This window comes from Aedes aegypti, chromosome 2, assembly GCF_002204515.2.
Source record: "Aedes aegypti strain LVP_AGWG chromosome 2, AaegL5.0 Primary Assembly, whole genome shotgun sequence".
Taxonomy (NCBI): domain Eukaryota; kingdom Metazoa; phylum Arthropoda; class Insecta; order Diptera; family Culicidae; genus Aedes; species Aedes aegypti.
The window spans coordinates 64,811,932-64,834,789 of NC_035108.1; the positions used below are offsets into that span (position 1 = coordinate 64,811,932).

Below are 22,858 nucleotides of genomic sequence, written 5' to 3' on the forward strand. Positions count from 1 at the left end.
TGATCCTCGTGGAGTAAGGTCTTTTTTACTCATGAGCGTTTATATAGCTTATTATTTTCAGATTCAGATCTACAGGGCGTTAAGATGCATCTGATCTATATATGGTAAGGTTAAATTCAACCCGGGAGCATCATGACAGCTGCAATACAACGTCAGTGTACCGAAAAATTTTGGTCCGTGGTACTGTCAAACTCAATGAAATCATGGAGTGTGCTCAAAATAGGGCGTAAACTAGAATTATGCTGATGGACATAAAAAAGTTTTACAATTTTTGTTAGGCATTTGTAATATCATTATAAACGTGTAATCACCAAATTACGATTCTCTGAAAGGATTTGTACGGCCATTGGGAAGATTTTGTATGGCCCATGAGCGTATTTTGGGTAGTGGTGTGATGTGGTCCGCATGCTGTAAAGTTGCTTATTGGGCATTCGGGTAATCGCTGCAACTTCGCTCAACTGTCGCGTTGCTGGAATGTTGAGCGCTTTGCAGTTTAGTGGTCCAGCGACGCATTGAAATAGCCTATTTCGCTCGAGCACTAACATGAAAAGGAAGCCAGCGCCCAGCGACGTATCGGTCGCGCGAAATAGTTGAGCGAAGTTAGTTTTCGTTCTTGCTTTTGTCTGCACTGACAATATAATAACCGATCCTTTGTTTACGAAATACTAATTTGTTAAGGATCGTTCAAATATTACGTAACACAACAGGGGGAGGGAAGAGGTATTTTGTAGTGTAACGGTACATACAATAAATTGAAATCTTCCATACAAAATCTGTTACTCCAGGGAGGGAGGGAATTTAAATTGGCAAATGTCTTCGTTACGTAATATTTGAATCACCCCTTAAATATTCACGAGAATTATTAATTTATGGAAAACATTACTGTATCCAGCTTTTAACGAGCGCTAATGGCTGCCGCCAACAGGCTTGCTTTCTGGTAGGGATTGATCGATTTGACGTTTGGCTTGGGTCCGCTCAATAATATAAAACGACTCAAGCCAAATGTCAAATCGACCGATCCCTACTAGAAAGCGAGCCTATTTGCGGCAGCCATTAGCGCTTCTAACCCGTATAGGCCTGAGTGAAAGCAAAAATACTGAAATCCTCACCGCTTAGAGAATTCTTAACGGATTCAAATGATTTTTTATCAGTTCACTGGCCCACATATCTTGTTTCTAGAAGTGGTCAGAGGAACTCGGAAATATTTCTGTGGCCGGAGTTATTCTGGTGGGTTACTGGGTCAAGTCGGGTAAAAAAGGGCTATTTTTTGGGGCATGCCAATTTATCTTTATTTATTTGCAATAACAATCATTCTAATTTGCATAAATCATTAAGATCTGATATTCAACGTTATAAATAAAGAGTTTTGCGCCATTTAAAATATACCGGATGTGGCCATTCGGACGTAATGCCCTGTGGAACCGGTCATAGATTTGCTGGATACTAAACCGTATCAATTCTTAAAAAGTAGAAATCAAACATAATTGTAACCTAAAATGCATTCTCATAAGCTTGGTGCCAGTATACTGACAAAAAATCATTTGAATCCGTTAAGAATTCGCTGAGCGGTGAGGGTTTTAGAATTTTTGCTTTCACTCAGGCCTATATGGGTTAAAAAGCTGAATAAGCTAGAAATCAATCTGAAATCATATTCAGCTTTTGACTCGCAGTACATTTTCTTCTGCTGATTTTAACATTTTTTTTTGCTCATATTCACCCCCAGATATCTAAGTTTCAATCAGATAAACTTATTGAATGAACTATCCAGCTTTATACGAGCGCAAATATCACCAAAAATTAGCCTACTTTTATATAAAAGGGATCCAGTGATCTGACGTTTGACATGGGTCGCTTGATATGGACTTATCCAGCGGTGCACCAAATTTACTCAGTGCGTGAATTTTGACACTTGCCCGAAACACGTGGGGAGCATTGAGCTCTTGCCGAGCGGTGTCACGAACACATGCACAAATTTGCTGGTGGAAAATACTGCTGTTTGATTTTGCTGGGAACAGCTGATATTTGTTTATATTTTCCACCAGCAATTTTTAGGTAGTGTTGGTGACATGTAACATGTATGTACACGAGCGCAGAAACAACTATTGAGAAACGCGACCTACTAAAGTGTCAAAATTCTTGGATCGAGTGAATTTATCAACCCGGTGGACAAGTCAATTGACCGGACCCAATGAGAATAAACAGTTGTGTTCAGAATAATAGTATTGAAAGCCGATTTTCATACAAAATGCTCAACTTTGGCATGCTGTAACTTTGTTTCCATATGAGCAAACAGCATGAAATTTTGGCAGTGAACTACAAATATACTCAATTTTATTATCACAAGATTTGAAAATTTTCACACTACCGTCCAAAAAGTTAAGCACCAGGTGAAATCGCTCAAAATAATAGCAGTTTTAATAACTATTTCCATCCAAGCTACAAATGTATAAACAAGCCAATTTTTTATAAAATTGATGCTGAACAAAAATTTACAAAAGAAAAACTACTATTATTTTGAGCGATTTCACCTGGTGCTTAACTTTTTAGCCGGTAGTGTGAAATTTTTCAAATTTTGTGATAATGAAATTGAGTATATTTGTAGTTTACTGCCAAAATTTCATGCCAATTGCTCATAAGGAAAATAAGTTACAGCATGCCAAAGTTGAGCATTTTGTATGAAAATCGGCTTTCACTACTATTATTCTGAACACAACTGTATACCAAGGTGTGGAAGAAGAAGCAATGGCAATGTATAAGTAAGGAGAAAAAACGTAAACAAAAATAACTACGTCACTAATTTACACGGCTTCTTATGGGAGCTCACTCGCTTGTAGTTGTAAAACATTTTGCACTGTACACGGATGTCACGCACACTAAAATGTCTTTTCCACACCTCGGTATATATTCTCATTGGACCGGACCCAAACCAAACGTCAATGTGTTGGATCCCTACCAGAAAATGTGCTAACTTTTGGCGGCCATTATTGCGCATTTCTTTCACAACTGGACTATCGCAGAAGTTTTTACAAGAGCGGAAACGCTGCCAAAAGTGCGCGATTGCATAAAATCGAGTCGGTGTCTTCGCAATCCAAAGAAAAAGTGCTCTGAAGACACCAACATGATTCGATGCATTCTCGCACTTTTGTTTGCATTCTCGCACTTATTCACAATACCGCTTTTGAAAAGCTGGATAGTTCATCCAATGGACTTATACACGGTCTTCTTTTTTGTCGTTTTTTTCGATCTAAATATGTTTACATAAAATGACATCCGTACCAACACGAATGTTCACCGGATGAACAATGCGTGGATGAATGTGCAACGAAATCGTTTATTTTTCTGTATACATACATTTTTATACATTTTTCTGTATGCAGTAGAGGTTTTCCTCTCGCTGGAAGTTGCAGCGTGACGTCATCGTACATTAGTTCATAGGCTTATTTGATTGAAACTTAGACCTTTGGTGGTGAGTATGAGAAAAAGTGTTCAAAGCCGCATAGAAAAAAAATCTGCAAATAAAATTTATTCACTTTTTGACTTGATTCGATCTCATTGAAACCCATTCAAATAAAAAGACAAGGACACCGTCCTCAGCCATTTAGCTGCACAAACTGTAACTTAACACTAGACAACGGACAAGCATGCTCTAGTGGCACGACTGAGAAACATTTCTGACGAAAAGTTTCAATGGCTGAAGCGGAAAGCGAACCCACACCCCATGACACGATGCGCTTAAATGCCTGACGACACTAACCGCACGACCGCGAGGCCCACAATATTTCTTTTGAAAGCAGAAAAGCGATCCACCTAAAGCTAAGTATGCTGTTTCGCTCAAGAAAAGTAAAGAAATTCCTTGACTGAATGAGTCAAGAAATTTCCTACAGAGAGCTCCACTTGAAATGACATTTCTTCTCAACTGCGTACTGCGATCAGAAAAATGTGATTTTCTGGATTATTTTTGGGAAGAAATTTTCCACGAATCGAGATAGGCGATTCCTTTTCTTGTCAGTAGCAAACCTGCCTTAATCATGGATTACTTTCCCGCAAAATAAAGCACTAACAAGTCATATAATCTTTTCATCGAACGAATTGGTGCGCTCTTAAGTTCATTTGGTGCTTAAACTTCATCAATCATCATTTTATTAAATTTATTTCCATTGGAAGACGAAAATCTCAGATTCGCCCTTATTTCATTTCATGCCATTCGTTGTTTTGCATCCGTCAACAACGAAACAAAATTCCGATCTGCCATAGTGAAAAATCGTGCCGGCAGCGGTGGATGACCCCATTGTTTACGTTGCAAGTAGGTACATGAAAATTGCGTTATCTGTCACTGCGCGGGGGGGTTGGTTAAATTACTCCAGAGTGTTGGGGCCCAGATAGCCGTAGCGGTAAACGCGCAGCTATTCAGCAAGACCAAGCTGAGGGTCGTGGGTTCGAATCCCACCGATCGAGGATCTTTTCGGGTTGGAAATTTTTTCGACTTCCCAGGGCATAGAGTATCTTCGTACCTGCCACACGATATACACATGCAAAAATGGTCAATTGGCAAAGAAAGCTCTCAGTGGAAGTGCTCATAAGAACACTAAGCTGAAAAGCAGGCTCTGTCCCAGTTGGGACGTAACGCCAGAAAGAAGAAGTGTTGGTACAGTATTAATTTGGTTCGTTAGTTTGTAGGTCATTTCGCAAACCTCTGTACTTTTTTTTATGAACTAGGGTGAAAATTGTGAAAACAAATCTGCGAAAAGCTTCTTAGTCGTCGACTAAGCAGGACGACAGAGCTGGTAATGCTGCATTGTGGTTTTTACACCCCGTAATGTATAGTTTACTCAGGTTTACCGCATTTGCATAAGGCCTGCTAAAGCATGTATTTTTTGGAGAATTTGTTCCGAGATACAGTTGTATGGGTGATTCCCAGTTGTCTTCCGATGCATGTCAAGCTCGCAGTCAGGTTTTCCATGATGGCGCGCAAAATTCTCCGGCGATTTTTTCTTTTTTCGATGCTATCTCTATAATCACTGAACCTTATTGTTATGAAATTTTGCACATGTAAACAATACACTCCAATCTAGTTATACCCAGATCTTCATCAATTTTTACCCACGGACAAAAAAGTTACACACGGATAAAAATGGGGCATTTTTTTTCTAGTACAGGCCTTAATACTGTTTTTATTTGCTAGCAACATCTCTATGACTATGTCTGTTATATGTATGTCTCCTATCTCTCGACTTTTAAGCAAAATAACCACTCAGCAGTGTCAAAAGAAGTGCTTCCAAAAATGAAAATACTTCTTAGAATAAACTTTGATACTGAAATCATCTATCCAGACGATAAACGATTTCAACCACTAAATCAGCGAAAAAATAACTCTGTAAATTTGAACACCATTCAACGATAGTTGAAATCTTTCCTCACGCATCCTCCACCGCAAGCTAGCAAGAATAATCAAGCGAAAAGTGGAACCGCAAGCAGCCGAGAAAAATTTCAATAGATGAAAGTGAATCAGCAGCGTGTTATGAGCGCGAAAGTAAAACCCCGCCAAAGTGGAGTGTGCAACATATAATGCAAGTTTAAGTGCAAGTGACACGCTCTGCACCCTCATAATGTGTCAAGAACCCTCTGAGGAAGCACTTGTTGGCGAGCTTTGAACCTTGAGCTACATACACTATAACATCGGTTTTCGCCATACATTATTCATAGAAAACGAATAAAGCAGCAACGGAAATAACTTACCAATTGAGGAGTTCAAATGCGAAGGGGTGTAAATGACATTTTGGTGGGTTTTTGGTTAAGTATATTGGAAAGTTCTACTGTGTCCAAGCTTTTTGGCGGCAATATTTGTTGATTTTTCCGTTCAACAGAGAGAAAAACAGAGTTTGAAGAATATAATTTTTTAGGCTTGTTCGCAACTTCTTCGCAAAACTGGCTTTTCGTTACTTACACCTTTTTGCCTCTAACCTCCTCAATTATGCTTGCGACGTTTTTTGTTCTCCTTGAATTGGGGACGGGTATACTTTGTGAGGGTTTGTTAGGTTGTGTAATGTAAAAAATGCGTGTGATCTGCAGTTCAATTACTCACGCTCAATAGCCAGTGGAATAATCCAACCAAACGAATCATCAAATCGACGGCTATTATCAGTTCGTAGTAAAGCCTTTGAAAATTTGAAAGATATCATTTAAAAAACGTTGGATTAAGCTGGAATTGGTATGCCTCGGTGAAAATATGTAAATCAACCGTGCTATGAAGGTATAGTTGCACATCACATGACGAATTGATTTAATCGAGGTAATAGAATGTCATACGTGAATGGATGATTTTTCAGATCTTTGTAATTATGTAATGCTTTTTTTTAATCAACCTCAACAATGGCTTGTCAATGTAGTATCTGTTGGACAGTTATTGAATGGAACTTTCAACAAGTTTGACGCTTCAAATTGTTATCGTTTATTTCTTGTTTCATTGGATATTAAAAAAACTTCTTAAAATATCGAGTCATCTTTCGTTTATTCACTAAACATGGCTGCAACCACAATCAAAAGGAAGGGTGAAGCTCTGAATCCACAACTTTCTTCCAAAACGGTGGGTTTGAAAACTGTCATTAAACGTAGCAAAAATGAAAAATAGAAACATTTCTGCGGAATGCACACTTCCTTCCAAGGGATACTGGTTATCAACATTAAGCAATCAGTTTGATGCTTTCGACAAATTTTGCGCACATCAAATCGAATTATCCTCTTACCCAGGCTCTTTGGTTCATGTGAAGAAACAAGGAGTGCCACCTATCGTGGTCAGTTCTTCCATATTTGGAGAATTAAGGCAGGAGATCTTGAACTCTAATAGCGAAAATAAGGATTCCTTCCAAATTGCAAAGAAAGGAGTCCGTCGCGTATTGCTGGAAACCCGATCTCTAAGCGAATTTCTTCTTAAACATCTAGAAGAGAAAAAGCAAGTTTTTTTACTTATGACGATAAAACTGAAAGTTTGTTCAAAGTCGTCTTGACAGTTCTCTCAAGTCCAAGTCCAAATTTGGATTAATTCAAGTAATCATTATGAAGAAGAGAACTCAATCCGGCATTCGTCGGAAAGGGCTTTCTCAAGATTATTATTTAGCTCTCTTTAACAAAAGTGAGCTATATAATAATAAAGCATTAGAAAAAGCAAGAGATATGTTCGATGTCCGTCTGACATGGGAACAATCCAGAAACCTGTAGGAAATTTTCAGAACCCTACTCAGTGCCGTCGGTGCCACAAGTGGGGTCATGGTACCAAACATTACCGCATGGATGCTAAATGCATGATTTGCGGAGGTTCTTCTCACGCTAAGGAAGATTTTTCTGAGAAAGAAGATACCAAAATGTTAATATGCGCAAGTTGCGGGGGTAATCATAAGTCAAATTTTTGGAATTGCCTTTCGCGTAAGCGAGTCGTCGAGGCTCGTGCCAGGCAGATGAACGGTAATGATAACGGTCGTTTTCAGAATTTACCTGGTGGAGTATCGAATAGTGCTCATTTCTCAGTTAACGATCGCTTAAATAGGAATTATACCCATCAGATGGATTATAACCATGCTCATTCACAAACTAATGTTATTCCGTCGGGTAGCCGTTCGAATCATTTGATTTCGAATGGATCTACCCAAAGCAAATCCTATGCCGATATCGTAGCAGATAATTTGAACTCCTCCCCTTTACATACTATGAGTACTATAAGTACGTTCTAATTGTTTCAAATTAAATGAAAAAAAAACCCTGCCGCCACAAGAAACTTCTACTCCGCCTCTTCGTCTACCAAAAATTCTAACGGAAAATCATCAGATAATGTACACACTTCAAGTGATATGTCTGCCTCTGAATTTTAATTTTCTAACTGAACAATTGAATCTAATGATTGATGCAATGTTACAAGCCACCACTATGACTGAAGCAGTCCAAGTAGGTGTAAAATTTACAAATCAAATTGTTATTGTATTACGTTTTTCTAATGGATCCAATAAATAATTTAACTATTTTAAATTGGAATGCTCGTTCCTTGAATGGGAAAGAGGGCGAGCTGTTTAATTTTCTTACAGCTGATAACGTGCATGTAGCAGTTAGTACTGAAACATATTTAAAACCTGGATTCAAACTTAAAAACAGATCCTAACTTTTTTGTTTATCGTAATATCTGTAATCAACTGTTTTCGTCGTTTGAAACTAAAGTTTTTGAAACTTTAGGCGTTTCTGTTGAACCACAGCTGAGTGCTCTTTAGGATATTTCTCAATTCAATACGCTGTCAGCCCTACGTCTTTTTCCTCCTCTAGAAATCCATCTACGATTGATTTGGTCTTAACCGACTCTAGCATCTTTGAAGCCAATCAGTTACTCATGCTGATTTTGAGTTTGGTCATGTTTCTGTTACATTTCAAATATCCCATGAAACGATTCTCAATCCTATCAGCTCCACTTTCAATTATTTTCGAGCCGACTGGAATATATATGAAACATATATTTACTCTAATCTTGATGCTAACATTTCTATACAAACAAAACTTGATATTGACAATACTCTTGAAACTTTCACAAATTCCATTGTTGAAGCCAGGAGCATTGCAATTCCAAAGTATGAAGTAAAATTTGTATCCGTGATTATAGACGATGATCTTAAACTCTTGATCCATCTTTAAAACGTGAGGAGAAGGCAATTTCAACGCACTCACGATCCTGCTATGAAAATTATATGGCAGGATTTGCAGAAAGAAATGAAGAAACGTTTTGCACTATTAAGAAACAAAAATTTTGAAAATAAGATTTTTCAAGCCCTTTTGGAAATTATCTAACATTTTGAAAAAACCTCAGAAGCCAATACCGGCATTGAAACAGGAAAACAAATTAGGGAAAGTGTACCAGCTATGACCATAGTGGTTCCCTATTTGGCCATATGCACAATTTTGATAACTTTCATATTTTTGATCTTTTTGAATGTTTCAACATCAAGATTTATCCTTTGTTTTTCTGCTGAAACACAAAGGATTTTTCAAAATGTGTAGGCATTCTAGATATCACGTATGGCGAAATAAGGAACCACTATGGCCATAACTGGTATACCTACCCTATTACTAACTAATTTTGAAAAAGCTCAAAAACTTGCTATGTAGTTTGAAAGCGCGCACAATTTTAATTTAGAGCTTACTAGTCCAATCTAAAATTCCAGGGAGACTGATTTGGAAGAAGTGAGAACTATTATCAAAAAAATCAAAAATATGAAAGCTCCTGGCGATGATCGAATTTTATACATCCTCATTAAAAAACTTCCAGCGAGTAGCTTATTATTCTTGGTTGATATATTCAACAAAAGTTTTCAATTAGCATATTTTCCAGATAAAGGTTGTACCAATTTTAAAACCTGACAAAAACCCAGCAAAAGCTTCTAGCTTTCGTTCAATCAGTTTGCATTCTTCCATCAGTAAACTTTTTAAAAGGTTATTTTGAACAGAATGATGGCCCATATCAACTAAAGTTCAATGTTTGCCAATGAACAGTTCGAACTCCGCCATGGACATTCGATCACTCATTTACTTTCACGTGTAACAAATTTTATCCGTTCCAACAAATCTGGAGGCTATTTTACTGGTCCTGCTCTTCTAGACATAAAAAAATCATTTGACAGTGCATGATTGTAAAATTTGAAACCACTAATTTTTCAATATACATTGTTAGAATAATTCAAAGTTATCTGTCAAATCGTACACTTCAGGTTAATTGTCAGAACTTCAAGTCGGAAAAACTTTCTGTAAGAGCTGGTGTTCCACAAGGCAGCATTTTGGGACCAATATTATACAATATTTTCACATCTGACTTACCAGAGTTTCATCAGGGATGTCAAAAATCTTTGTTTGCAGCTGACACAGGCCTCTTCACCAAAGGACGAAGACTGCGGGTTATCTGTAGTAGATTGCAAAAAAAAAGCTTGGATATTTTTTCTTCATACTTTCAAAAATGGAATAGTTCTCTTAATGCTTCCAAAATCCAACTAATAATATTGCAGCATAACTAAAAGCTCTGAAGGTGTCGATTCAAGTAGAATACCGTTACGATGAGAAGTGTTCCAATTAATTTGTTCAGATGAAGTTAAGTTTGATAACTTAAATAAAAGTGTTTCAATATTTTTATTTCACTAACACTAAAATCACAAGCTATTTGTGAATGTGATATATTTTTATCGATCAAAACATATGATACATTTTCAATCGTTTTATAAGTTTTTATTGAATTTTTTCAACATATTTGTATTTTTTTTTCGTATACTTTCATCTAACATTTTTTATATTTTTTATGTTTGTCCTTAACCTATTAGCGATTAAAATATTAAGTTGACATATAACTGCTCAGATCTCATCATTTACTCAATCAGCTCCGGTTCGGTGTTTTCGGCCACAACCGCATCCACCTCTTTCTGTCTCTTTTCGTCCATTCCACGTCGCTTGCCTCTTGGACACTTTCCGGCTTCATGATGACCGAACTTTCCATGCCGGTGCTTCTTGTGTCCTCCGTGCGATCGTCGACCTCTGCACTTCTTCTCTTCGTTGTCACTTTCACTGTCGGAACTGCTGCTACTGCTGCTACTCGAGCTGCTCGAGCTTGAACTTGCCTTAGCCTTCCGAGCTTGCATCTTGCGACAGAACTTGGCCCAATGTTTCATCTCGTGACGACGCCAAGGCACCATGCCTTCGAAGCCGTGGAATCCTCTTGGTCCGGGACCGAAACGTCCCATCATCATCGGTCCCATCGGGTGACGTCCCCAAACACTGGGGCCATGTCCATGTGGTCCATGTGGGCCGTGTGGTCCACGAGGACCAAATCCAAACTCCATTTCACGAGCATGATGCGGTCCATGACAACCGTGATGCCCTGGACCACCTGGATGCCCATGGCCAAAATGGTCGTGTCCATGGTGTCTTCCTCGATGACGATGACGACCGCCATGTTTCCAACCTCTGCGACGATGTTCATCCAAGTTCATTTCAGCCATATCGTCCACCATTTCTTCGTCCTGAACGGCAGATTCTCTATTGGCTGCCAAATCCAATGCTTCCTTCAAGGTCAACTTTTCGCTCTCCTCACACAGGCGATCCTGAATCGGTCCCGGTGCCAAACCGACTACGAACTTGTCCAGAAGCAAATGTTCCAAATGCTCTCCAAACTTGCAGTTCACCGAATAGTTCTTCAGCCTGGCGTACCACGTCTTGACATCCTCACCACGTTGCTGCTCAGCCCGGTAGAACTTGGCCCTCTCGCGGAAAATGGCAATCTCCGGAAGAAATTGCTTCGCCAACATCTCGCACAGTTCCACATAGGTTTTGTTCTTTGGTGAATCCGGGTGACATAGATCTCGCAGCAATCGATACGTGTCGGGTCCAATCACGCTGATCAACACCGAAACCTTATTGGCGTCCGGCACTCCATTGGCCTTGAAGTACTCCTCCAGAATCTCCTGGTAAACGCTCCAATCATCACAGTCCCCATCGTACTCGGGGATGATTCCAACAAACTGAGCCTGCTGACTGGCCGGGATGCTCTTACTGTTCGAAGCCATCTTTGCGTTCTGATGCATCCAGTTGCCACCCCAGCGACTATTTATACGCAACCCAGCAGTATATATAATTCGTTATCATTATCCGCGCATGACTGCGGCGAGACAAACACGTTGGTCATGTTTTTTCATGTCACGCGCGTAAACCTTCGCGCGAGATGTAGCGCTGATGACTCACCGCCGCCGCTGACATGAGCATGTCATGTTTTCAAGTGTGCGGTCACACAAACATGAATTTCACCACACATGAGCAATCTTGCGTCAGTGTGGGGCAATTGCTTGGTTTGTTTGTTAATACACTTGAAGTGGAAAATGCCGGCCGGCTTGACGATCGCATAGCGCATCAACGTGATTCAGCGCTATCTCAAGTTGGTTCTGGTTGAACGAAGAAAGCTTACGAGGGGTGTGTCAAGGTTAGGTTTGTTGGCAAACAAATACGCTTGTTTTGATTGAATTCAATCTCTGCTCTTGAGATATCCGTTCCAGCTGATTTAGTTGGGAATAAAGTTCGCCGCAAAACTGGCCCTATACATTGAGAGACCCCTCGCTTGTGTTAGTGGTTGTAAATAGCGAGTCTGCATGACCAAACCTGTTTGTGCATGTTTTTAGTTCTGTATTATATTTCCTTATCAATCGAAGTTCAATTGGATGATGAGTCATCATTTACAAGGAAGCTGTGTAATCACTATCAAGGGAACACTGAAGGGTGAGTTTTATATTTTTTTGATAATAAACAAATGACTTTCCTGATCCAAAAAACATTGTGAATCAATAATAGGTTTTATTAGAGCAACAGTAATTTTCCAACAGGTTTATCATATAACGAAATGTAGTTATTATAATTCTTTTTGATTGATTCGCCGTCTTTTCGATTGTTGTGTGTTGTTGAATAATTTTAAATGATGTTTTTACTATAGAAACACGGGGTTGTTATGCGCATTTACAATACAATTATATAAAATATCCATACTAAAAACAGGATACTTTTTTGGATGGTTTTACTATTATTTTACATATTCAAATCAAAATGGGCAATTGCAAAATGCTGACTTTAAACTATCAAAATTATGACTCATTCGTTGCACTTAGAGGAAGATCTCCACACGTTAGCCATTATACTCCAATCTCCAAAACTATTGAGTTTATGTTATTTAATTACCCATCTATCTATATCTATATATATCTATCTATATAAATAAAAATGGAGTGGTGTTTGTATGTCACGAAATGGCTCGAGAACGGGTCATCGGATTGACGCAAGTTTTTCACTGTTGCTCTCCACAAGGGATGCGACGTGTTCGTGCGAGGAAATAGTTCCGAAAAGTCTCCGGAATAATGGGGAAAACGGGAGAAGACTAAAGTATCATTTTGTATAGGGGATTTCTTGACATTTTCCATCAGCCTACTTGATGGCAAGACGAAGTTTGCTGGGACCACTAGTATAAATTAAAATGGAATGGAGTTTGTATGTCACGAAATGGCTTCAGAATGGGCTATCGAATTCTGAAGATTCTTTCATAGTTATGTTCCCAAAGTGTTCCGACGTGTTTGTGTATACAGGTGCTTGAACGGAAAGGTCGGGAAATACGGGAGTGAACGGAACTGTCATTTTGTACGAAACCGACCAAAGCGTTTTTCAACAGCCTACTAGTTTCTTATAAATATGAGCACTTTTGTTTCATTCGAAAATACAGTAATTTTACGATTCTATCAGGGATCCAAAAAATTTTAGCATGATATACCAGAGCGTGATATAATGAACATGTGTTTTCTGCTATATAGCTTGATTCGAAATTTGAGCTTTATGTTGCAGAAATAGAGCAATTTAAATTAAAATCCCGTGAATGATGGGTCAAATAAATATATCATGGTTGTTCAATGTAAAATGTATGAAATTGATACAATTATTGTGGCGTGTTAAAATCGAACAGATAACCGTGCTTAAATGATATATTAAAGCGATATTAACCCGTTAACGTCCAAGGTATCCCACAATTGTGCTTAAGTCCCGAAATTGTTATTATCCCATAAAATAAACACAGTTTCAACAATAAAAAAATACTTAAGTCTATGGTGAGGATCCGAAAAAACTTCTCAAAAGTGTGTCGTCGACATCTGATAGCTCTAAAGAATTATTTTGCATTTTATTGTGACAAAATAAATGCTAGTTGATCCTTTAGAAACAGTAAGCGCTGTAAAAAATATATTCAACTCTTTCATCACCATGAGAGAGAAAATTTAAGCTTATAACAAAGGGTCGAGAAAAAGTTAAAAGTCCAACTTTGACAATGCATATCTCTATCCTATTTTAGCGATTTTGTTTTTTTTTGCACCAATGGAATTGGACACTTTTCGCGATCAAAATCCATTTAAAATTTATTCAAAAAGATAGTATACCCAAAGCTTTTTTTAACAACATTTTCTTCTTAGGGGCTGTCCATTAATTATGTAAGGGTTTATGGGGGGAGGGAGGTTTTGAGATTTCTTACGCGCCATACAATATATTTTTGATTTTCATACAAAAAATCTTACCATAGGGGGAGGGGGGATTTGAAAAACCCCGAAAATTGTCTTACGTAATTAATGGATCGCCCCTTAGTGTTATCTGGAACGGTACAATTTTAGCAATGTAACAATATTTAAGATGATAAATTATGGTTTCTTTGGTGAAAATAAGTTCCGGAACCACAGTTCTCATGTTTGGGTTGAAATATGAATTTTTGATTACACTCAAAACTTATTTTACTCAGAGTGCTTCGTGAAGCCCAAGCTGGACAGTTCGGTTTTGCGTCGTCCGATAGATTTTTCTCACGATTTCGCGCGTGTTTTCGTCGCCGGGGATTTTTTTTTCTGTTTTGGAGCGTCTTGCTGTGGGTAGTGCTTCGTGAAGCCCAAGCAGGACAGTTCGGTTTTGCGTCGTCCGATAGATTTTGCTCACGGTTTCGCGCGTATTTTCGTAAAATAAATAAATAAACTATTGTTTTTTCTTTTGATTACCGGCATTCAAAAGATTAAATTGAAAACACGTAAACAACAATTGTTTATGGTCTATCGCCAGCTTTCTAGGCGAATCCTGACAATATACTTTCCCCAACCTCCAACTCCGTAACACTTATGAGGGTGTCGCTGAGTCGGTGGCCTCTCATTAAGTAAGTGATACATCAACATTTCCTTCCCCTATCCCAAGTTACGGTAAAGATGGGCGTGACCGGGAATAGTGATATTCATGGTTTTAGTATTCTTGTTTATGATTTGGACAAGGTATACTCTCCTGCCTTGTTCCTGAAAGTAGTCAGGATGAGATTTTTAAAAAGAAACATGAATGTTGCTAGTATCCAACCTACGAAGTATACCGTAATTACGCTAACGGTAACACTCAAAATTTATTTTACTCAAGAAACCTTCAAAAACCCTGTTTTTCAATCTATTTACCTGTAAATGAAAATTTAACCTTGTGGTATGTAGTTTTTTTTCTACAAAAATTGGATTGTAGGAGCCCAGCAAACATTTTTGAGCAGAAATAAATTTTTTTGACTACACTCAAAATATTTTCATATTAAAAAAAAATTCAACACTGTAAGCTTATAAAGCCAAATTCAAAGCAATAACTGGGGAATTTCGCGACTGAAATATGACTGCTGAAATGTATTGAATAAAGGGTTTCGTTCTTCTTCGTCGTAAGCGCCTTTATTCGTTGTATTAAACTTAAAGTGGCGGATATTTCAACTTACCTGCTACAGTGATTCATATTCCAAGTGTTATTTCGTTCGTACACTTATACACCAAAAATGCAATATTTCGATAAATAATTTCAGTTCACTTATCAACTTTGCACTTTTTCACCGAAATCGCATAGAAGAACACGATTTGAGAGAAATGTTTAGCGATCGACATCAGTCACACCACTTTATGATACAAGTTTCTTCCCGCCCCCCTGTGTGACTTAATTCACCGGGCACTTATTTTCACTATGGAAAACCTTCGTACTTCTTCACTGAAGGATTTGTTTCCAATCACATGCCGTAAAAGTACTATAATTCACGAAATTTTATGAAATTTCCTCAACGACTGCGTCAAATTGAAAATATAAACAAAGTTTCATCCGTCATACTGAAACAAAAATCTTGTGCGCGGTGTAAAAAAAACGGTTCCTTTGATTGTGTTGTTATCGCTGCACTGTGAGAAAATGTCATAATTGTTCGGGTCAAAAGGAATTGTGTTAATATGTTTGAGCTGAATTTTAATGGCGAACAATGAATTTTAAAGGAAATTAATATATTTCATCATGCTGAAGAATTGGAGGAAGATGCCCGTTGATCTATATATTCTAGTAAAACATTTTATTATAGTGTTGATATGTTCTATTTTGACCCCTCACTATATCACTGTGAGCCGTAAGTTGTGCGACGAATCTGGAAACAGATTGCGACAGAAATTAAAACGATACGACGAATTGAGAATACGACACGATGCAGTTTTAATGCATTATTTACAATAAGACGATCAAGATTTATCAAAATCTTATTGTATAATGCAAAAACCGTTTTGGGAAAGAATTGTTTGACATCTGTTTGTATCAGCATCATTCACTGCAATACTAGGAAAATTGCAGGTTTTCTCTGATCAAAGCTTAATACGATGGATACTAGCACATCACTATTTGTGCAGAAACATAATTTTTTGGTTACTCTCTAAAATGGTTTCAATTTTGAAAATGACGCATATCCCATCTTTAACCTAATTGCCGATATATATTATTATATTGAGATTGAGGCTAAATCCATGAGTTACTAGAATTATGAAAGAAGCATTGTTTTCAATCCAAAATTTAATGCGATGACTCGTGAAATCGTTTAATTTCTATACAAACATCTTATGCAAACAAACTTAGATAAAAAAAACATGCCATCGCTTTGAGCTTTGATTTAAGGTAAAAGGGGTTAAATAGTTGGATATTTGCCAGTTTTTAATGTGAAATAAATTTTGAGTGTTTTCTAAAAATCAATTCTTGCTCAAATATGTCCACTAGATATCTAAAGACAAATTATTGTAAAAATCTAAACATATCATTGCTCTGCGTTTGATTTACAGACTAACAGGCTAAAACCTTGAGTTTTTAATAGCTCTTTAGGTTAAAAATAAGTCTTAACAAGTGTTTTTATTTCTGCACTGACGCATTGACTAGAGTTCTATAATCAATGCATTTTCTAAGAAAAAACATGTAATAACCATGAATTTTGATTTACAGGCAAACAGTTTAAAAAAAATGATTTAAAGTTGTTTAGTACGGTAGTAGGTAAAATAAATTTTGAGTGTTTTTCAATATTTATATACCTGCTCAAAAATATTTTCTAGATTTCTAGAAGGAAGTATATGTCGAATTGAATAAATTGAATGTTTTCGCTTCAAGTTTGAATTAGCAAATAATTTTGAGGGTTTCTTCTATTTTTAAGTAAAATAAGTTTTGAGTGTGTCTGTTTTTTTTTTTACCCTAAACATGTTAACCAAACTTATATAAGCAAATTAATGCCAACAAATATATGTAATCGCTTTGATATGCTCAAAACTTCGGTTTCCTGCTTTTTAAGCAAAAATTTCGAGTGTAATCAACCAAAAATTTCTCAAAAAACTAGAATTTTTTATAAATTTTCATGTTAATTTTTTTAGAGTTTTATATATTTTTGGAAAGTTGAAATCTTAAACTTTCATTGCATAAAAAAAAGATTGGAAATCGGTTGAGCTGTTCAAAAGTTATGATTTATTTTTCAAATAAAATGTCTAATGCACTGAGACCTACAATGTGTGGGGCCCAGATAGCCGTAGTGGTAAACGCGCAGCTATTCAGCAAGACCAAGCTGAGGGTCGTGGGTTCGAATCCCACCGGTCGAGGATCTTTTCGGGTTGGAAATTTTCTCGACTTCCCAGGGCATAGAGTATCTTCGTACCTGCCACACGATAAACGCATGCAAAAATGGTCATTGGCACAGTAAGCTCTCAGTTAATAACTGTGGAAGTGCTCATAAGAACACTAAGCTGAGAAGCAGGCTTTGTCCCAGAAAGAAGAAGAAGAAGACCTACAATGTGTGCCGATATAAAATGACTGATTTTTTTTTAATATAAAAAACACACATCGCCGAAAACTTAACAGTTAACGTAAAATTTTCTGAACTTTCAAGAAAAAAAATGATAACAATAATATCCCGTCAGGAACGTTTTCCGATTGGGCCACTGGGTGTTGCATGCTAGTCCGCTGTCCTTCAAAACACATAACCGTCCACTGGAAGCATTAATGTATCGGTGTCTTTATATTTCTACTCAAAAATGTTAATTGGACTACTCCAGTCAAATTGATGGTACCGTAAAACGGGGTAACTTTGATAGTTTTTTCGAAGAAAACTTGAATATTTATGCATGCTGTTTCAAAGAATTTTAATTCATATTTTTAAAACAAGTACTGGTATCCTAACTATCGATTGCAGTTGATAGATTTCCAAAAGATTTATTCTTGATGGGTATATAATTTTTCATATAATCGAAAGTCGATTTTCTGTTTTGGGGTAACATTGATAATGGAGCATCAATCGAACAGAATTGAATGAATTATGGAACATTTATAGGGCGTTGCATACCTTTAGGCGTTTAACGCTATATGGAAATTTCTTACCTAGATTACAAAAATGGTCCCAGTTTGTAAAAATAGTTTTCGCTAAGAGATTTGAGACCGAATTCGAGTTCTACTATAACTAAGCTATCAAGTATAAGTGACGAATTCATTATGAATTTATCAAATAGTGATCGTAGAACAGATTGTTTGAGAGCATTACAAAATTGCTAAAATCTTATAAAGTTTCCATATTTGCATATAAATCCTCAAATGTACTTGATTCCAACGAAAATAGCTTTAACATGAAGTGTCATACTAATACTCTTTACTTTTGCATTCGTTTTGCTTAACAGATTAACAGGATTTTTGTTATTTCGTATAGTATGTTGAGAGTTTCGCACTGTCAAAATTACCCGCATTATCAAAGTTACCCCGTTTTACGGTAATTAAATTACATGTCATCGTTTTTCTTTTTTTCTTTTTTTTTAGGTTTTATAAGCAAATAGTTTGAAATAAAGAGTATTTATTATAATTTTTTTAAGTAAAAAAATTTTGAGTGTAACCAAAAAAACTCAATTTCTGCTAAAACCGCACTTCTACAAAAAATTTCATGTTTAAAATACCATATTTCATCGCATTGGATTTCGTTTTATTGTAATTCTCCAAACATCACATCATTATATTTTGAGTCATTTTTAATTATTATTATTATTATTTATTAGAGACACTTTACACCGAAGTGCATTCGTGTCGTATGAGTCATTTTCAAGGTATTTGCACAAATCACTGTCCTCAATATAGAACGCTGGGCTTTAACGGGTTAAACCGAGCAGTGATAAAATCGAAAAACTACTGTATCAAAACGAATTTGTTAATTGTATTTTGATGATACATTTAAGTATCAAATTTTATAATACCCAATACCTGAAACAATCTTGAATAAATTATTTTATTTGATTCTTCTTCAAGGAAAGTGATATGTTACCTTTGTGTCCCTAACCTATTCTACAATCAAATTTTTGTGATCTTTGGGCTCTTATCTCTACCATTTTCAGCCTATTTCAAATGTATATACGATACCACAACGCTTTTCAAGTTTCGTGACCTGTACTGGGATCCAAAGTAGGATGGTTGGTTTCGGATTTTTACGGATGTTCCGTGGGATCTGTCGGAAGATCATTTGAGACATTTATTTAATTATTTTGCATGGATCGAACAAAATGATAGTATTTGTAGCTGAATTTTAAGCCATTAGTTTATTCAGATTTTTTCAATGGATCATTGAAGGTAATTTTTGTCAGTGCTCATTGCATCAAAACAAAGGCGCCACTGTATATGGGATTTAACATTGTGACAGCATTGCTGTTCTGTCAAACACACAAGGCTACGGTGGCGCTATCTATGCTTTCCATAGCGGCCGTTATGGTTGGCGACACATCAATCGTATAGATTTTTCACCGGAAGTATAACATGTGATGCATATTAAGTAATTTCTTGCAACATGAGGTCATGTCTCCTATCAGGGTCCTGGAATCGACTCCAGGACAACTCGGAAGTACTTGTAAATTACCTTATATTGCAAGAAATTGCTCAATTTGCATCATAGTATATTCCTGGTGAAAAACCTTTAAAATGTGTCGCATGATATGGTTTGCAATCATCGGATTGATGTCTTTTTCCAGGGTCCCAGAATTTAATCTAATCACCTTTTGCGTTATGCAATGCTTATCCGTACAAGGAACTTATGCGTACAAAAGTGGAGGCGATATATGTGCATAATTTATATGATGAAAATAGACATACAATGCGAGTTTACAGATTTCATTACGAATCAATCTGTAACCTTATACGAATTAGTCTATAATAACAAAGTTGATTTGACAGCTGCTACGGATTGATTCGATTTCCTTTGTACGTTTATACGGAACGAAACAAAATGCACTGATGAGCTCAGAAAATAGCGTTCTATGCGAAGAAAATCAATCGATTTAATTTAGCATGTCGTGCGAGAGTGATGTAATTCGCACAAGTAAACGACTTTTTTCGTAAATTGTTATGCAACTTCTGGTTGTCTGGGATACAATTACACAATAAGCATTGTATTATACTTCTGTTGTAAAATCTTGAAGATTGGTGCGTCGCACGATATGATTTATGCTGACCAAATTTTGGTTCCTATCTGATGCCCCAGGAACCGGTTCAAGCGAATCTGCAACAAGCATAATGATTTCAAATGAGTTGAAAAAGTTGGAATAGACTAGGGTAGGTGTATTAATTATGGAAATTGATCAGTATCAGCTGATCATAATTTTAATGTGAATTTGTAAATATGTAAATACCCCATTAACCCTAGAATTAAGCAATGAATTTGAACCACCCTAACATTATATAAACTCTCACGAGCTCTACTGAGAGCGAATACGAACGGTGAACTTTCTGCCTGACCGAAGAAATGGCAATTAAATCAGTAGCAAATACAGTATCGGACATATAAAATGCACCAAAGCCGTTTTCCCATACAAAATGGTCAACTTCAGAGAGCTATATCTCCACTGTTGCTCAACCGATTTTTTCACATTTTTTTCTGTGACGAACTACAAATTACCTCAATTTTCGATAACTATTGAAAAAGTTGTGTGAAAACTATTAGTTTAAAAGTTACAGATAGGTTGAATTTTGACATAAAAAATGCACCAAGACGAAAAGTAATGTACCGTAATTTCGGGTGAAATTGATCATTTTTCACTGTTTTCTTTGTATGCTTACTAAAATGTTATCAATATCATACAACTAAATGCAGTAAAACAAGTACGACGGTGAACTTCATTGGCTCATACACCGAAATTTTTTAACAAATGTGATGTTAGTGCCAAAAATCTGGTCTAAAATTAAAAATCGGGGAATCCCATTTCGGGGTGAAATTGATCACTTATCATTGTTATTACTGTTAGTTTCAAAATCAACTTTACATCCTTAATTTGGGCCTCCTGAATCCAAATATGCTTGCCAAATTCTTAACGAGACAATATATATGGAAATAATCAATAATTAATTTTCAACAATACCGCGAAAAACGCCTAAATGTAGGCAATTTCCAAAGGATTTCCCTACTTTGTTGCAGAAAATTGAATTTTTCAACAAAACGAGCAAATTGGTAAGAGTTTTGATAGTAAAATCTGTTTTGGAGATATATTGTTAGCATCCTCACAAACTTTCAGGTTTATACCATGTCCAAATCCTTGTTTAGAACTAGAAGTTTATAGATGATGATCAATTTCACACTAAAATTGATTCTAGAATTTTACATTATTTTCATGGAAATAAACATTCTGTGGCACAAAAAACTTCACTATACACAATTAGACATTATTTAAGACAAACAACGTTCATTTACTATAGTTTGTGATGAGCTTGGTGCACTATTAGTAAGAAATAAAATCGCGTGACACGGTGATCAATTTCACCCTACTGATCAATTACACCCGAATTTACGGTATCAAACAAACTATGCGTCGTATCCTTTAGGTGTCTTCAGCGTATTTGGTTCTTATCACGCAATGAACAAATGCGCTGAAGACACCAAGATGCTACGACGCGTAGTTGTTCTGCTGCATCACTTGATGTCTTGGTGCATTTTTTATGTCAAAATTCAACCTATCTGTAACTTTCGAATCAAGAGTTTTCAAACAAGTTTTAGTTAGAAAATTGAAGAAATTTGAAGTTCGTCACAGAAAAAATGAAAAGAATCGGTTGAGAAACAGCGGAGATACAGCTCCGCTCCGAAATCTATGTCCATCGATCGGTCGGCGTGAAATCGTGAAATACGTGCGTGAGTGAATTCACGAAACTGATCATTTGAGCAATCTATGGTGATCGTGAAGCCTCAAGAAGGTCTGTGCATATATTTATAAGACTATTTTTTTTCTGTAGCTTCTTTATATCTGTTGAAAAATATTCTATATTGGTATCTCATATCCAGAAGCATTAGTAATAAAGTTCAAGTTAACAGCGATTTTAAACAGTTTCCAAACATTTGTATTTCCTGAATAATAAAAATGCATTTTATAATGATGTGCTATGCTTGGCACACATTATTTTCTGTAATAATTGTGTCCTCTTCTAGCACAACATTTTGATTGGATTACGAATTCTCTATTTCCAAACGATGTCCGCTTTTAAATGTTGTCCATTCCTGTTACTAAATAGTTACTCATGCGTTAACTGTTAAATCTTTGTCGCTCTTCCCTGAACGATTAAACATTAAATGTGGAAATTAAAATAAATAACAATCTATCATCAAAATTTCGCCGAATGAGGAAGTCAAACAAACTATGATGCACTATGGATAACTGAGCTGAAAAAAGTGATAATTGCACGGTGATGACCCAACTTGATGGATAGAATTTCACGTGATTAAAAATCTATCGTGGGTGTTTGCAACCTATCAATCATTACGCTTAATGAGCTCTGGAATCGCAAAAAAAGGTAAATTCACCCGAAAGCAAAACGTTTCCGTAGTCAAAAAAAAAAACACTTGAATTATACTGAGAAAAGCCTGTAAATTGTGCCATTTAATAATGTTAATAACCAATGCGAAACGTTTTCAATCACGAGTGATGAATTTCCATGGGTAACGTCATAAAAATGTTTGACTTTTTCCTACTGTATGCAAAAATTTTGC

At 36.6% G+C, this 22,858-nt stretch overlaps 2 protein-coding genes across 2 annotated transcripts in view; both read right to left on the bottom strand.

Annotated features, from left to right (window-relative positions):
* The window catches only part of LOC5579064 (protein yellow), a 161,597-nt gene that overhangs the window by 125,410 nt on the left and 13,329 nt on the right, over positions 1-22,858 (bottom strand). The gene's annotated exons all lie outside the window — the stretch shown is intronic.
* LOC110675609 lies at positions 10,221-11,610 on the bottom strand. The gene has a single exon (XM_021841072.1). The coding sequence runs from the start codon at positions 11,592-11,594 to the stop codon at positions 10,383-10,385; it is 1,212 nt and encodes a 403-aa protein (XP_021696764.1). The 5' UTR covers positions 11,595-11,610; the 3' UTR covers positions 10,221-10,382.

Coding starts and splice junctions, on each gene's coding strand:
- LOC110675609 (XM_021841072.1), bottom strand. CDS start 11,594: ATGCATCAGAACGCAAAGATGGCTTCGAACAGTAAGAGCATCCCGGCC.